This window comes from Trachypithecus francoisi, unplaced genomic scaffold, assembly GCF_009764315.1.
Source record: "Trachypithecus francoisi isolate TF-2019V2 unplaced genomic scaffold, Tfra_2.0 Lachesis_group9, whole genome shotgun sequence".
Taxonomy (NCBI): domain Eukaryota; kingdom Metazoa; phylum Chordata; class Mammalia; order Primates; family Cercopithecidae; genus Trachypithecus; species Trachypithecus francoisi.
The window spans coordinates 43,623,698-43,639,601 of record NW_022681474.1 but is presented as its reverse complement, the minus strand read 5'-3'; the positions used below and the strand labels follow the sequence as shown (position 1 = coordinate 43,639,601).

Genomic DNA, 15,904 nt, shown 5'->3' with positions numbered 1-15,904 from the left:
GTGAACAGTATGTATCATTGTTAATTTTATGTGTCAACTTGGCTAGGCCAGGGTACTCAGATTTTTGGTCACACACCAGTCTAGATGTTGCTGTGAAGGTATTTTTGAGATGAGATTAACATTTAAATCAATGACTTTGAGTAAAGCATATTGCCCTCCATAATGTGGTGGGCCTCATCCAATCAGTTGAAGATTTTAAGAGAAAAAGACTAAGGTCCACCAAAGAAAGTAGCATTTTGCTTCTTGAACCCAAACTCCAAAATCAACTCTTCCCTGGGTCACCAGCCTGCTGGCGTGCCCTGCAGAATTTGGACTTGCCCAGGTCCCACAACTGCATGAGCCAATTTATTAAAATCTCTCAATCTCTCTCTCCCTCCCTCTGCCTATATGTATATACACATCCAATTGGTTCTAGTTCTCTGAAGAACCCTGATTAATACAGTATGCACACTGGAGACAGGCATGCCACTGATTACTTCAGACCATTATTGTGGGAAATTGAGTTAGTCGCCTCAGGGGTTGAGCTGGATTTGGGGTTTGTGTTGCTATTCTTGCTTTCAGAGCTCCATAGACTTCAAATTCCTTAAGTGGTGGATTACTGTTGACTTGTGCTTACAGTGGAGCTGGGGTGCCAAAGGATTGTTTAGACTCCACACTCAGCTGTCTGCAATACGGAAGGTGTCTCTCTCCATGCCCTGCCCTCCCCCACTGGTAGACCAGGCTCATAGTAAGACAGGAGGCTTTTCTGCTTTCCTGATCCCACCTTAGTCTTAGGCATGTCTTGGCTGTTTCTTGCCCCCTCTCCCACCAGAGGTAGTCAATTTCTGGTTGGTATCACTAAAGGATCCTGTGCCCTGGATGGCTTCTTGCCCCTCCCCCAGGGATATAAGGATGTGTGTTCTACTTCTCCCAGTCACAGTGCACTTTTACATGTTCCTGGGGGTGGAGGGTGTAATGCCCAACCTCCCAGTGGATTCTCAAATTTACTTCATAGGAGAGAAGAATCTGAGGAAGTGGACAAGGCTCCATGCCTTTCTCCAGCAGCTGAAGGTCCCCTCCTGCAGACCTAAACCACCAAGTCGGGCTCCCTCTTAGGTCTTCTGTGCATCCGGTGGGAGCCTGGAGAAAGATGTTGAACTCCCTTTGTATCTGGGGTCTCCACCTACTCCAGACGGACACATTAGCCCGCTCCTGGCCTTTAGCAATTCATTAAGAGGTTATCTAATTTTATTTTACACAGTTGTTTCGTAGTCATATCTTCCTACAGTGCTCTGCCACAGGTGAAACAGTCTGTGTGTCCTGTCTCTCCTTGCAGGGCCTCGTTCTGCCTTTTTTTTTTTTTTTTTTTTTTGAGATGGAGTCTCGTTCTGTTGCCCAGGCTGGAGTGCAGTGGTGCAATCTCGGCTCATTGCAACCTCCACCTCCCGGGTTCAAGTGATTCTCCTGCCTCAGCCTCTCAAGTAGCTGGGATTACAGGCATGCACCACCATGCCTGGCTATTTTTTTTTTTTTTTATTTTTAGTAGAGATGGGGTTTCACCACGTTGGCCAGGCTAGTCTCCAACTCCTGACCTCAGGTGATCTGCCCACCTTGGCCTCCCAAAGTGCTGGGATTACAGGCGTGAGCCACCGCGACCGGTTGCTTTGTTCCTCTTTGAAACAGGTCATTTGTTTGCCTTTCTGGCGAGCTCAAGACAAGTTACGATTTTGTAGTTTATTCAGCTTCTTCTCATTGTTAGGAAAGGAGTGGTGGTCTTTGCAGCTACGCAAATGCAGAAACCTATACCAACTGTTACTGTAATAGGATTGTAGGCAATGCTAATTCCCTATATAATTACGTAACATTTGAATTTTCACATGTGCATTTTGGTTTTATAAATAGAAAAAAGACAGTATGTGCAAGTAAGAGAAACAGAATCAATAGAATACATATGTGTGTGCGTGTGTGTATATATTTACACCATATACACAGGATATATATGATATAAAAATATAAGGAACTGGCTCACGTGGTCATGGGGCTGAGAAGGCCCACAGTCTGCAGCTGGCAGGCTGGAGACCCAGGAGAGTCAATGGTGTAGGTCCAGTCCGAATCTGAAGGCCTGAGAACCAGAAGAGCCAATGTAGGTTTCAGTCTGAAGGCTGGCAGGCTCAAGACCCTGAGACAGCCAACATTTCACTTTGAGTCCAAAGGCAGAAAATACCAATGTTCCAGTTCAGGGCCGTCAGGCAGGAGGTGTTCCCTCTTAGCCTTTTGTTCTATTCAGGTCTTCAGCTGACTAGATGAGGTCCACCCACACTACGGAGAACCACCTGCTTTACTAGGTCTAGCTATGCAAATATTAATCTGAGACAGAAATGCCCTCACAGACACACCCAGCATAGTGTCTGACCCAATGTGTAAGCACTCTGTGACCCAGTTAGGTTGACACATAAGGCTGGGTGTGGTGGCTCACACCTATAATCCCAACATTTTGAGAATTTGAAATGGGAGGACCACTTGGGGCCAGGAGTTTGAGAATGGCCTGGGAAATATAGTAAGACCTGCATATCTTAAAAAATAAAAAATAAAAATAGCCAAGCATGGTGGCATATGCCTGTAGTTCCCAGTTACTCAGGGTGCTGAGGTGGGAGGATTGCTTAAGCCTAGGAGTTCGAGGTTACAGTGAGCTATGATTGTGCCACTGCACTCCAACATGGAATGACAGAGTGAGACCCTGTCTCAAAAAAAAAAAAAAAACTGCCATAAACTCAATTATCACAATATGATACAATAGCAATAATGTTATCAGCATAATTCTGGACAGCCTCTACAGGTTGAGTGATCTGGGAGGTAGAGTGGACCCAAGACTTTCTTTACCTGCCATGTTCTGGGGAATCTTGGACACAGAGCTGACTTCTGGCTTCCACAATCCACTCACTGAGAAATGCTCTCCATCTGAGGTCCACCCAAGGCAGCCTCTCCTCCTAGATGGCAAAACAAGAGCTGGGACCTCCACCCCTCAAGGAGCTTCTTCCCTCATAGGCTCCTGCATAGGCCAAGGCAGGGGGAGCCACTTTTTCTTTTTTTGAGACAGCCTGTTGCTCTGTCCTCCAGACTGCAGTCCAGTGGCATAATCATGGCTCACAGCAGCCTCGACTTACTGGGCTCAGGTGATCCTCTTACCTCAGCCTTCCAAGTAGCTGGGACCACAGGCACACGTCACTGAGCCCAGCTAAATTTAAAAAAAAATTTCTGTTTGGGAGGCCGAGACAGGCGGATCACGAGGTCAGGAGATCGAGACCATCCTGGCTAACACGGTGAAACCCCGTCTCTACTAAAAAAAATACAAACATCTAGCCGGGCAAGGTGGCGGGCGCCTGTGGTCCCAGCTACTCGGGAGGCTGAGGCAGGAGAATGGTGTAAACCCGGGAGGCGGAGCTTGCAGTGAGCTGAGATCCGGCCACTGCACTCCAGCCCGGGCGACAGAGCAAGACTCCGTCTCAAAAAAAAAAAAAAGAAAAAAAAATTTCTGTAGAGATGAGGTCTCACTGTGTTGACCAGGCTGGTCTCGAACTCCTGGGCTCAAGCAGTCAACTCACCTCTGCTTCCCAAAGCGGCTGGGATTACAGGCATGAGCCACCATGCCTGACTAGACACTTTTAACAGCGCTATAGAGGAGCACCCCTGCCCACGGGCCCCCATAGAGCTTGAGTGGAATAGGATGTGCCCCACCCAGTCATCCGAGACTTGTCGGTCAGACTCCTTAATTGAGGCTTCTTTTAGAAGTGGAGAGTGTCACTCTAGAATCCCAGAAAGTCCAGTAAAAAATGTTTCCAGAAGTAAATGATGACTCCAATGTTGAGCCATGACTTTCCCTTTCACTCTTACCCACTGTGACTACACTCAAATTCTTAAGCTTTAGTAGAAATGTGTCGGGAATTGGCTCCTGCCGGTGGGTTCATGGTCTCGATGACTTCAAGAATGGAGCCACGGACCTTCGCGGTGAGTGTTACAACTCTTTTTTTTTTTTTTTTTTTTTTTTTTTGAGACGGAGTCTTGCTCTGTCGCCGGGGCTGGAGTGCAGTGGCCGGATCTCAGCTCACTGCAAGCTCCGACTCCCGGGTTCACGCCATTCTCCTGCCTCAGCCTCCCGAGTAGCTGGGACTACAGACGCCCGCCACCTCGCCCGGCTAGTTTTTTGTATTTTTTAGTAGAGACGGGGTTTCACAGTGTTCGCCAGGATGGTCTCGATCTCCTGACCTCGTGATCCACCCGTCTCGGCCTCCCAAAGTGCTGGGATTACAGGCTTGAGCCACCGCGCCCGGCCGAGTGTTACAACTCTTAAAGATGGCAGAAGTGAGCAGTAGCAAGGGTTACTGTGAAGAGGAAAAGGACAAACCTTCCACAACCTGGAAGGAGACCCAACCTAGTTGCCTGCTGCTGGCTGGGATGGCCAGCTTTTATTCCCTTTTTGCCCCTGCCCATGTTCCATTTCTGTCCTATCAGAGTGCCCTTTTTTTCAATCCTCCCCACGATTGGCTACTTTTAGAATCCTGCTGATTGGTCCGTTTCACAGAGTGCTGACTGGTGCATTTTACAGAGTACTGATTGGTATGTTTTACAGAGTGCTGATTGGTGTCTTTTACAATCCTCTTGTAAGACAGGAAAGTTTCCCGAGTCCCCACTCGACCCAGGAAGTTCAGCTGGCTTCTCCTCTCAGAATTATTATTTTAAAATTCAGATTCCTAGATGCAAATATTCAAAAGGTGTCTCAGGTATGGCCAGAAATCTGCATGATTTACTGGCACTCTGTGATCCCTAGAAGCATTGCTTTAGGCCTTCCCAGACCTAGGAAAACTTTAAGAAATTCCTTTTCATGGAGCAAGATTCTTTAGAATCCAGAAGCATATTAGAGTCTCACACATTCTCACATGTGCCACGCTGGAGAAGCCAGACATGAAAGTGAATCCTGCTCGATACCATTTCTACAAGGTTCTAGAACAGGCAAAATTACAGGGATAAAATCCAGTGGCTACCTGGGAAGGGGCATGGAGGGAACTTTCTGGAAAGATGGAAACATTCTTAATTTGGTGATAGTATCTTAATTTGGTGATAGTTATTACTAGTATATACTTTTGTCAAAAATCATTGATGTGTACACTTGAAGTGAGTCTTATTCTATGTAAATTATACCTCAATGAAATCATTTTGAAAAGCTATCACATCACAGAAAATTGATGTTTCAGATTTTTTTTTAAAATCATGTGTATATGGCACCACTTATGATTACATCTATGAGTGCACGTGTAAGACTCACTGCCTCATTTATGCATGAGGTATTGAGTGCTCACTGGCCAGAAACAAGCCAATATTTTATTTGTATATTACTTATGTTCTTGCTTTATGCAAGAAATATGACTAGGCTCAGGCCTTTGTGCAGGGAGCTCAGGGAATGAGAAGCACAGGGAATGGCCCTGCTTTCAGGGAACTCAGTTTTTAGGAGATTCCTGCATGTTTGCTGCACCCTCACCTCACCTTAGACTCCTCTGGGTGGAGATACACACACACAGACACACACACACACACTCCTCAGCAAGAAGGAAACACACAGTGACTAAACATAAGACCCCAAAGAGGAAACTCCAGAGGGAGTGAAGCTGTGGGCTTTGACCTCAGATATCAGTTGTGCTCTGAATGTGTGTGGCCTGAGGACCTTTGGCAATATGTCCCTGAAGGCACCTGTGCATTCTCAGAGGCCCCCAACAGATATCCCTGCAGACTGCCAGAAACCCTGGATTCTAGCCCCTGTTTTGCCAGTTGACTCACAGGGTCACATAGGGCAATCATAATCCCTCTTAGGGTCTCAGTTTACCCATCTGTAAAGTATTGGACTGGGTGAGAAATTACTAATTATGATTTGGCTCAAGATCCCATTCTTCAAATGAAATCCCTTGCAGAACCCCAATATAAATGGAGGGCATCTATGACTGCAAATGGGGTTCAGGGGCCCATGCTCCTTGTGTCCTCCTTGTCTGCTTTGAGGACCCCTAAGGTTCTTGATAATTGTTTGAAGACTACTAGTCCTACTGAAACTGACTTCATGGAAACTCTCCACGACCCCAGCCACCATGACCTCAGAATAACTCCATCAACCCGAGACTGCACATAACCTCACTCAGGGAACCCCAGTGAGAAATAATTCTGTTAGATGCTCCCAAAAGAGCCCAAATTTCCTCTGAGAATGCCTGCCTGACCAACCACTCAACTGCCTGACCACGCCACGGCCCTGTCTACCTAGGGAAGCTCTTACCTCCAATCCTGCCTTCCCTGTGATCAATTCCAAATGGAACTGGCTTATCCTAGGAAATCCACTCCTAACCTCAGATGATGGAGGCTCCTTTGCTCTAGCATCCCTCCTCTTTCCTAAGACCCTGACAGGGGAAATTTCATCATTCTTGTCACTCTGCTTAGAAAGATGCGCCAGGCACTGTGTTATGCACTTCACATGGATTACCACCCTACGAGGTGGGCCTTATTGTTACCCTGTGTTAGGATTCTTGTATTGCTATAAAGAAATACTTGAGACTGAGTAATCTATTATTAAAGAGGTTTAATTGGCTTATGGTTCTGCAGGATGTACAGGAAGCATGGTGCTGGCACCTGCTCGGCTTCCAGGGAGGCCTCAGGAAGCTTATGACCATGGCACAAGGTGAAGGGGGACCAGGCATGTCACATAGGGAAAGCAGGAGCAAGAGGGGGGCAGGGGGAGGTGCTACACACTTTAAATGACCAGATCTTGCAATAACTCACTATCAAGAAAACAGCACCAAGCCATGAGAGACCTGTCCCCATGATCCAAACACCTCGCACCATGTCCCACCTCCAGCACCGGGGATTACAATTCAACATAAGATTTGGCTGGGGACAAATATTCCAACTGTATTGCCTCCTTATGCAGCTGATGGAAATTGAGACTCAGGGTCACTAAGGGGAGGAGCTGGGATTTAGGGTGAAGCCAGTGCTCATGGCACAGGCTGTGGGTGCTAAGGTCGCTTGTCTGAGCCTCATTTCTAAGGCAGGGAGGACAAGTTGCCAGCACGATGACATGAAACCGTCCACATGAACGTCCTGAGCATGGCACCGCCACGGCAAGCTCTATAAAGATCAGCTCCAAGTTACAGATCCCTCTTCCAGAAACCAGGTACCAGTCTTTCATAGAAAATAGGATTTATTTTCACATTTAAGGTGAACACAAATACATATTCCAGAAACGTTTTATGTATAATACATCATCAGTAGATTGAATTTCTTTAACACACAGAAAAATCAAAGCCTACCAGGAAATGCTTCCCTCCAGAGCACAGGAGCTTACAGGCCACTTCTGTTAGCAACACAGGAATTCACATTGTCTAGGCACAGCTCAAGTGAGGTTTGTTCCCAGGTTCAACTGCTCCTACCCCCATGGGCCCTCCTCAGAAATGACAGCAGCAAACCAGCGGGCTTCACAGTAACCAGGAGGAACGATCTCAGGTGGGGGAACTTTCAAAAAAGCCCTGAGTTGTGTTTCAAAAGCCAAGCTCTGGGGTCTGTGGCCTGTGTCACCAACTCAGGTCACACCACAGCATGGGGAAGTTAGTGTTGCAGCTTCACTTCTAGTCAATCTTGTTAATTAAATTATCCCAATTAGGAAGACAACATTAAACAGGTACTAGAGTCCTTTTGCAAAACTGACTGTCCCCCTTGGTCAAGGAAAAGGCCTTCACTTGGATGCTAACCCATCACCACCACCATGTCCAAGGCACAGATGACTCTGGGTTGGGCAATCAGAGGCAATGCTTGACGAGGGGTGGGTGACATCACGTCCACAAAGATGCCCAGAAATGAGGTCGTGAGGAAGGGTGGGTATTAGGAAGCAGTGTGGTGGGTCCTGGCCGAGGTCCAACATCCCTGAGCAGCCTTCCTCAGGCACACCGTGACGGTGGAGTGGGCACAGGTATCATTTTGGGCACCTTGGCTGAGAGCCGAGGCAGCCACCTGGGTGCATGGACATTTGCAGCTGCCACCATCCCAGCACCCTGGCCACAGATTAGCTCAATTGGCCACAGTCTGTGATGACAATCTTCTTGGATGTCTTCCCACTCTTAGAGCCGAAAGATTCTATTTTCTTCACGACGTCCATGCCTTCTTTGACGTGACCGAACACAACATGCTTGCCATCCAACCTGTGAGGACGGGTGACCCGGGTGAGCAACAGTGTAGCGCAATGTCATCCAATGCCATGGCCCCGGTCATGGAATTAGTTACCAAAAACAGCAATTCTGAAAGGAATCCCCATGTAATACCTAGATCTACCACCAAAGCTCAATCAAGCCTTGTTGAGCACCCCAGATACACCCCAGAGGATGCCTGGCTTCTGCCACTCATGTTATGACCTTGCCTCAGGTCACGTAGTCTGAATCCTGGTAACTCCATCTATCAAAAGTGGAGTATTCTTTGTTCCACACAGGGAGGTAACAGGATACTGAAATGCTCTGAAGAAAGAAGAAGTCCATACAAATGGAACCACGTTAACGGTCATGAATGATGAGTCAAGAGCCAAAGGAACAAGGGTGGTGAAACTACAGAGTCCTGGGCAGCTCTCAACTCAAGAGAGTCCAATAATGTAAAAGGCAGCTCAGTTCAGCTCCGGCAAAGCTGGCGTTGTTTCAGCCAAGAGCAGAACTGCAGGATCCACTGGGGTCCCATGAAGGAGCAAAGAGCAGGCTGAGCCAGCAAGGACCTGCCCAGCCCTGCCAGCCACATCTCTTAGGCTTGGAGGCTGGACACTTCTAGTGTCCGCCCCACCTAGGTCTCCCTAAAATCCTCGGAAATGGGCTTTACCAAGTCAGCTCCCAGCCAGCTCATCACCAGGTGCCCCAGGGCTATGACATTTGGGACCCTGGCCAGAGAAATTTATCCCTTAGAGGTAAATGTACCAGGAAAGAGACATCCCTAAAATCCATGGGCACTGAAAACAGGGCCCTTACAGGCCTGTGGCTATCTACAGGCTTATGATAACACACGGGCTTCATTTGGAAATCTGCTGATATCCAAATGTCTGCTGCAGCATTGCCAAGGCTCAGCCCACGGTCAAGACAAGCCTGGGAAACTCCAGGTTAAAACCACACAAGTGGGCTTCTACTCAGTCCCTCCTGAGGCCTCATAATATGTTTTGCAACATTTCCCAAATGTATCTGGTAGAGAAACCCTTTCCTGTGTGTGTGTGAGCAGAACACACTGAGAAAATTCCAGATGACAGCAACAATGGGAACCCAAAACATGACAGAGTTGCAGGAACAACCGCGATTCTCCTTTGATTCTTCCACTTTCTCTTTCTCATACAAACATACAGCCTGGGAGAGGGCCACTGTCCCAGAGCAGATGGCCTGGCTGTAAACTGCCTGCCCCTAAAAGTGCATAAATCCTCCTCCAGCTGCAAGGCTGCCCACATTCCCAGAGGGCCTGGGGCAGGGAACTCACCAGTCTGTCTTTATGGTGCAGATGAAGAACTGGGAGCCATTGGTGTTAGGACCAGCATTAGCCATGGACAGGACACCTGCAAAAACCAGCAGAGCTGAGCCACGCTGCCCCTGGAGGCATCTGCCGGGGAAGGCATTAGAAAGGGCAGACGGTGCAAACCACACCAGGGACATTCGAGTCTGCAAATCCTGGGACCCAAACCAGGGCCCGATACCAGCCCCCCAGGGTGTGCCTGCCTTTGCTGTCCGCTAGTTCTCAGTGGGGTGGCCTGAAAGGACAGGGCCTTGTAGAAGCTCTCAGTGGTAGGGCTGGGGAGGGACCCGGGGCAGGACTCCAAGCCCTGACCTCCAGACTTCTCCATCTACCACCTTGGGTTTTATAGGTGACAGGATGCTGCCACAATAATCACCCTGGCTTCCAAACAATTTGCTTTTTGTCTAAGCAAGATTTTAAATCTTGCAACAATTCTTTTTTTTCTGCAACAATTTTTTTTTTGAGATGGAGTCTCGCTCTGTCGCCCAGGCTGGAGTGCAGTGGCGCGATCTCGGCTCACTGCAAGCTCTGCCTCCCAGGTTCACGCCAGTCTCCTGTCTCAGACTCCGGAGTAGCTGGGACTACAGGCGCCCGCCACCACGCCCAGCTAATTTTTGTATTTTTGGTAGAGATGGAGTTTCACCATGTTAGCCAGGATGGTCTTGATCTCCTGACCTCGTGATCCGCCCACCTCGGCCTCCCAAAGTGCTGGGATTATGGGAGTGAGCCACCGCGCACGGACCATTCTGCAACAATTCTAAGTGTCCTAGAATTTCCAACCCGAAACTCAGAGGACAAACAGGGAGGTGGCCAGGGCCTCCATTCTGCTTAAAGGTTCTTCCGCAAAGTTCCCAAAGGAAACCCTGCTTTTTTTTTTTTTTTTTTTTTTTTTTGAGACGGAGTCTCGCTCTGCCGCCCAGGCTGGAGTGCTGTGGCCAGATCTCAGCTCACTGCAAGCTCCGCCTCCCGGGTTCACGCCATTCTCCTGCCTCAGCCTCCCGAGTAGCTGGGACTACAGGCGCCCGCCACCTCGCCCGCTAATTTTTTTGTATTTTTTAGTAGAGACGGGGTTTCACCGTGTTAGCCAGGATGGTCTCGATCTCCTGACCTCGTGATCCACCCGTCTCGGCCTCCCAAAGTGCTGGGATTACAGGCTTGAGCCACCGCGCCCGGCCGAAACCCTGCTTTTTAAACTGAGAGATGAGAAAACTCTAGGGAAACTCAACAAGCCAGAAATGCTGAGACGGCCTGCAGTGCCGCAGGGAGGAAAGGCCTCATCAGATACTGGGCGGTGACCGCATGTGGCCTCTCAGGGCCTGCTGGGGCTTCCAGGCCAGGTCAGAGCTGTGGGGACACTCACCCTAGAGGCAGCCCCCACTCACCCGGCCCCACATGCTTCAGTGTGAAGTTCTCGTCAGGAAAGCGGCTTCCGTAGATGGATTTCCCGCCTGTGCCATTGTGGTTGGTGAAGTCGCCCGCCTGTGAGCACACAGCACCTTCTGAGTGGCTGCCACAGAGCAGACGGGGGCCACGGCCCCAACACTGGCAGCAGCCTCAGCCTACCCAAGCCCACCCAGTTGGCGCCCCTCAGGTAAAGTGGTCAATAAACATCCAATAAAATAAGAGCTAATTAACAAGAAAAATAAGCAAAAAAATAAATAAAAAAAGACAAAACTTAAATATCTTTTGTCACAGTAACTACTTTTGTTTCCAAATGACTTAATTTTTGTCTGAGCAAATTTTTAGGTAATCTTCAAAGGGCCTGATGGCCATTCAGAGATGATACTTAGTGACCCAGAATTTAACCCACTCCTCCTGGAGAGCAACAAGGAAGAGGCCAGAGGCCCCCCACTTCCCGAGTCTAGTCTGTGGGAGCACCAGCAGCTGGTCCAGACCAGCTCCCCATGCCAGGTCCCCTCACTGTCCCCGCACTGCCCCTTACCCTGCCCAGCAGCTTCCCCAACCCTTGCAGACCCAGGACAGAGTCTGCCCAGGGCTGGCATCCTTCCTCAGGCCTCAGCTAAGGCCCGGGCAGCCCTGGCCAAACCTGCACAGGGCACCCATGGCCAGAAGAGCCCGGTAGCAGCCCCTATGCCTAGTGCTGCCCAGCCCAGGCCATGGCTGGCTGCTGTTTTCCTGAGATGGGATCCTTGGGTGAGAGAGGGGAACTGACCAGCTGAAGCATCTGCAGGTGTCAATTAGGTGCTTGCTAATTGATATCCCTCCCAACGGATGACTCAGGACCCTGGCCTGGACTCCCAGTGCCACCACCTTGTGCCAGGGAGCCCTCTAGCCCTGGAGTCCCTAGCCTGGCTCAGGACTTCCACCTCAGCTCCTGCTTTACCATCAGCCTCAGGGCTGGGCCAGGCCTGCCGTCCCTGTGTTCACCCCATATCCAGGCCTCACCACACATAGACGTCCAGCCCCAACCCACCGCCCCTTACCATGATACGATGACAGTCACTGGGTCAGGGTGGAGGGAATGGGGAGAGAATTCCAGGCAGAAAGGTCTTCAAAGAGGTCATGACAGCCATGTCCCTGCCTCCAGGCTCTGCCCGCCCAGGATACCCAATCCCTGATCTTGAAGATCTGTGCTAATAGAGGACCAGCCTGGGTCCTGATCCCCAGGAAGCTCCTGCTGTAACACCTACGCCCAAACCTCTGACACAGCAATACCAATGCTTGTGAAAACCAAGCGTGGCACATGACTGAAAAACATTCATTTCACTGAGAACAATGCCTTTCTCTGGGAAGGGAAGCTCCAAGTCCTGGCATGTGTGTTCCTGCCCTGGACCCGTCTTCCTCCTCCGCCTCTGCCGCTTCTCCCTCTCCCTCTCTTATCTCCCATACCAGTGCTCAGGGGCACGCAGGGGACAAGGTCAGAGACCACTGGAATATGCTGGCTCTTCAAAGCCTTCAGGGCCACCCCCAGCACATCCATCCCCCAACCCAGCTCTGCCTTGATAGACTCCACCTCCCAGTCCCCTGGGCAGGGCCTGTCACTGGCCTGGAGTGGCAGCGGGTTGGGGCTGGGCTTCCATGTGCAGTGAAGCCTGGATACAGGGCTAATGCAGGGAGGACAGCCTGGCCAAAAGAGCAACTGCAGCTGCCCTGCTCAACACCTTCCTCATACCAGGCATCTTCACACACCGACAAGGCAGCTCCTGCTCTCATCCCTCCTTACAGAAGAGGAAACCATGTTACCTGGCACATGAAGGAAGGGATCACTCTGTGGAAGGTGGAGCCTTTGTAGCCAAAGCCCTTCTCACCGGTGCACAGGGCTCTGAAGTTCTCTGAGAGTCGAAGGGAGACACAGGTTAACACGGCCAGGCCCCAATTCCAGGGTCATACCTGTTCCAGCCAAAATCCCTGCTACATCCCCAGCAGTGAACTGGGGGATAAAGACCCTGGCCCACCTCTTGGGTCTGCTCTGCCCAACTCGCTATGTAACTGGACAAGTCACTCCCCTTCCCTGACCTCAGTACCTGAGCACTGTGACAAGAGTATAGGCTCATGGCTGTGCTGGCACCAGCAGGGCAGCGACTCAAGGGCTATGTGCCCACCACCCTGCCTCATTGGGGACCAGGAGTGGGGAAGTCTCTGAGAAATTTACGTGTGCCTTTCACCGGCTCTGGGGCTCCCAGCTACTATGAGAGAGGAGGGCAGAGCCAACGTTGAGGCCCAGAGAGGGATGGAAGAGCTGCCCCAGGGCACCCAGTGGCTGAGCCACACATGGAGCTCCCATTCGTCAGGGGTCTCTGAGCCCCAATTCTTCTCACTACGCCACCCACCTTGCCCTGCCTGGCCCCCTTCCCATCTCACAAGGCCCCACGCCCTGTCTTACCAGCTGTCTTTGGGACGACATCTGCCTTCAGCTGTGGGGGGAGAAGAGGGACAAAAGTGGGTGGTCATTGGAGAGGCAGGTGAAGGTGGGTGTCTCTCAGCACCCACCCACCCCCACAGCGGCCAAGGAGGCTGAGGAAGAAGCATGTGGACATTCCATTCCCATTATTGCCAACCCGAGTAGGCGGCAGCTCTATCATTTCTGGGAGCCATTTCCTGAACCCAAGGCTGGAGGAGATGGCCTTGGTTTCCTAATCTGTCAGAAGAGATGACAATACTATCTTGGCCTACTTCTGTGGACACAGCTGGCACTGCTCCCACAGCTGGGCCCAAAGCATCAGAAACTCAGGCAAGAAAGTGGGTCTAAGGTAGGAGCCAGTCCAGCTCTTCGATTTGGGGATGGTAAACTGAGGCCCAGGGAAAGGCATGCTCCCAGGGAGGGGTAGTGCTCCCACAGCTGGGCCCAAAGCATCAGAAATTCAGGGACAAGAGAATGGGTCTAAGGCTCCTCCATTCGGGGTTGGGAAACTGAAGCCCAGGGAGAGGCATGAGGGTGTGGAGAGGGAAGGCTGAAGCCCCATCCCAGCCAGCCTCTAGCCTCGAAGCTGCAAGACCCACCCTTGAACCAAATGGAAGCAGGAAGGGTGTCCCTATTTTCCAGAAGAAACTGAGACTGAAAAAGAAATACCAAGGGCTCCCTGAGAAACGGGCCAGTCAACACGAACTGACCTCTGCTGTCAATGTGAGGCCGGGCTGAAGGCTCCACTAGGGCTTTCCCTCTAAAGTTACCTTAGTGACTGTTTCTTACTTTGCTTCATAAAAGACCCAGAAGAGTTTGGGCAGGTGCTGAGTGTGACTCCCAAGGACGGTGGCAGGGCAAGGTTCCGGGCACAATGCCTCTGAATGTGTCCCAACTCGCAGGAGGGGCATTCTGGGGTCCACCAGGTGGCCGGGCCCGAGGCCTACTGGGCCCGCACTACTGCTGGAAACCACCTCTCGCTCCATTTCCCAGCACCCCGAGTGTGAGCCCGACCGCGGGGTCGGGGCCGGGGCCGGGGCCAGGGCGCGCTCCGCGTTGTGCAAGGGCCGCCACGTGAGCACCCGCTGGGCCACAACGCTCACCCCAAGCCCCCCGACACCCACCTCAGAGCTCCGGATCTAGGCTCAGCCCCAGAAAACTCCTGGAGCCCCTCTCCCGTCCCGGGGCCGGCCCAGGGGTGCTGGGCCCTCCCTATCTGCGATCTGACCTTGAGCTTTCTCCTCCACACATGCTCTCCCTCCCGTCTCCCCGGCTCCAGTGCTCCGAGGGAGGCCGGAAGAAACCATTCTGACGCCCATTCTCAAAATGGGGAAACTGAGGCCCAGGGCCCGGCAGAGGGAGGCCCAAGGTCACCCAGCGCGCCCGGCACTGCGCCGCCCGAGGCCCAGGGCTCTCCCCGGGCCCGTGTCCCGCGCCCAGGCCGGCCCTGCGAGCGGTCTCACCTCCAGTACCACGCGGCCGAGCGGCTGCCCGTCGGCGCCCACGTCCAGGTACACGAGCGGGTTCCCGGAGGAGGAAGAAGACGGGTCGCCCGCCCCCTTGCTGCAGGCGCGGGCCGCGGGGAGTCGCAGCGGCACGGAGCGCGGCACGGAGAGCAGGCCGAGCCACCGGGGGCCGCAGCGCAGCGCCAGCATCGCGGGCGAGGGTCGGGCGGGAAACGGGCAGGGAGAACACAGAACTCTGAAAAGTAGGTCGCGCGCGCCCAGAAGGCCGAGTCCCGCGCAGCCGCGCGCCGCAGCCTTTATTGGCCTGGCCAGGTTTGCGGCCCCGCCCCTGTCCCGCCTCCTCCGGGCCTGTCCGTGGGCGACCCCTGCCGGCCGCAGCGGGCAGCGCAGCCAGCTGGTGGGGCCGCGGGGCGTGAAATGCTTTGGAACACTCCCGCCTCCAGGCCCAGGGACCGGGAGAACACACACCACCCGGCAAAAGGATGCTGGTACCATGTTTATTAAGGTACCAGCAGACTTTTTTTAAAAAGGAAAAACTGCTAAAACATAATTAACTCAAAAATATGAGCATCTACACGTTGCAATTTGAATAATATAATAAAAGTCTACCTTTGAGCCCTTTTAGGTAAGGCTCAGGGCCCTTTATAGGTAAGGCTCAGGCCAAATAAGCTTCCCTGCTGCCCTAGGTCCTGCAGTCCGAGAGGGTTAGAGAAAGGTGACATGAGAGGCGGGATTAGTGAGCCAGAGGCGCAAGAGGGAGGAGATAAGCTGAGACACCTCCCATGATGCCCCCTAGCCTGCTTGTCCTGGCCTGGGCCTGTCTCTAGTTATTTCTAGGGACCAGACCTGCTTCCAGCAAGACTGAAAACGCAGCCTGGGCTCATCATGCTCCTTCCTGGCCCCCAGCCCTCCCCAGGACTGGGTCTGATCCCTCCTCCTAGGACCCACACTGACAGCCCCAGTACCCGGCCAGCCAGGGCAGCCACCTGCCCCCTCCCATCAGCATGCACCCCGGGAGGGGACTTAGTGGGGAGACCCACAC

At 51.9% G+C, this 15,904-nt stretch overlaps 1 protein-coding gene across 2 annotated transcripts; it reads right to left on the bottom strand.

The window, feature by feature from the left end:
• Positions 1–1,989: 1,989 nt before the first annotated feature.
• PPIF (peptidylprolyl isomerase F) lies at positions 1,990–15,179 on the bottom strand. Of its 2 annotated transcripts, none has more exons than XM_033208614.1 (6): positions 14,860–15,179; positions 13,379–13,409; positions 12,739–12,827; positions 10,917–11,013; positions 9,502–9,577; positions 1,990–2,101 (listed from the first exon to the last, which is right to left on the bottom strand). In XM_033208614.1, exons 1-6 carry the CDS (start codon positions 15,049–15,051, stop codon positions 2,005–2,007), a joined length of 582 nt encoding a protein of 193 aa, XP_033064505.1. In that variant the 5' UTR covers positions 15,052–15,179; the 3' UTR covers positions 1,990–2,004. The 2 variants fall into 2 exon arrangements, with proteins under 2 accessions (XP_033064505.1, XP_033064504.1); XM_033208613.1 differs by lacking the exon at positions 1,990–2,101 and adding an exon at positions 6,578–8,204.
• Between the last annotated feature and the right edge of the window lie 725 nt (positions 15,180–15,904).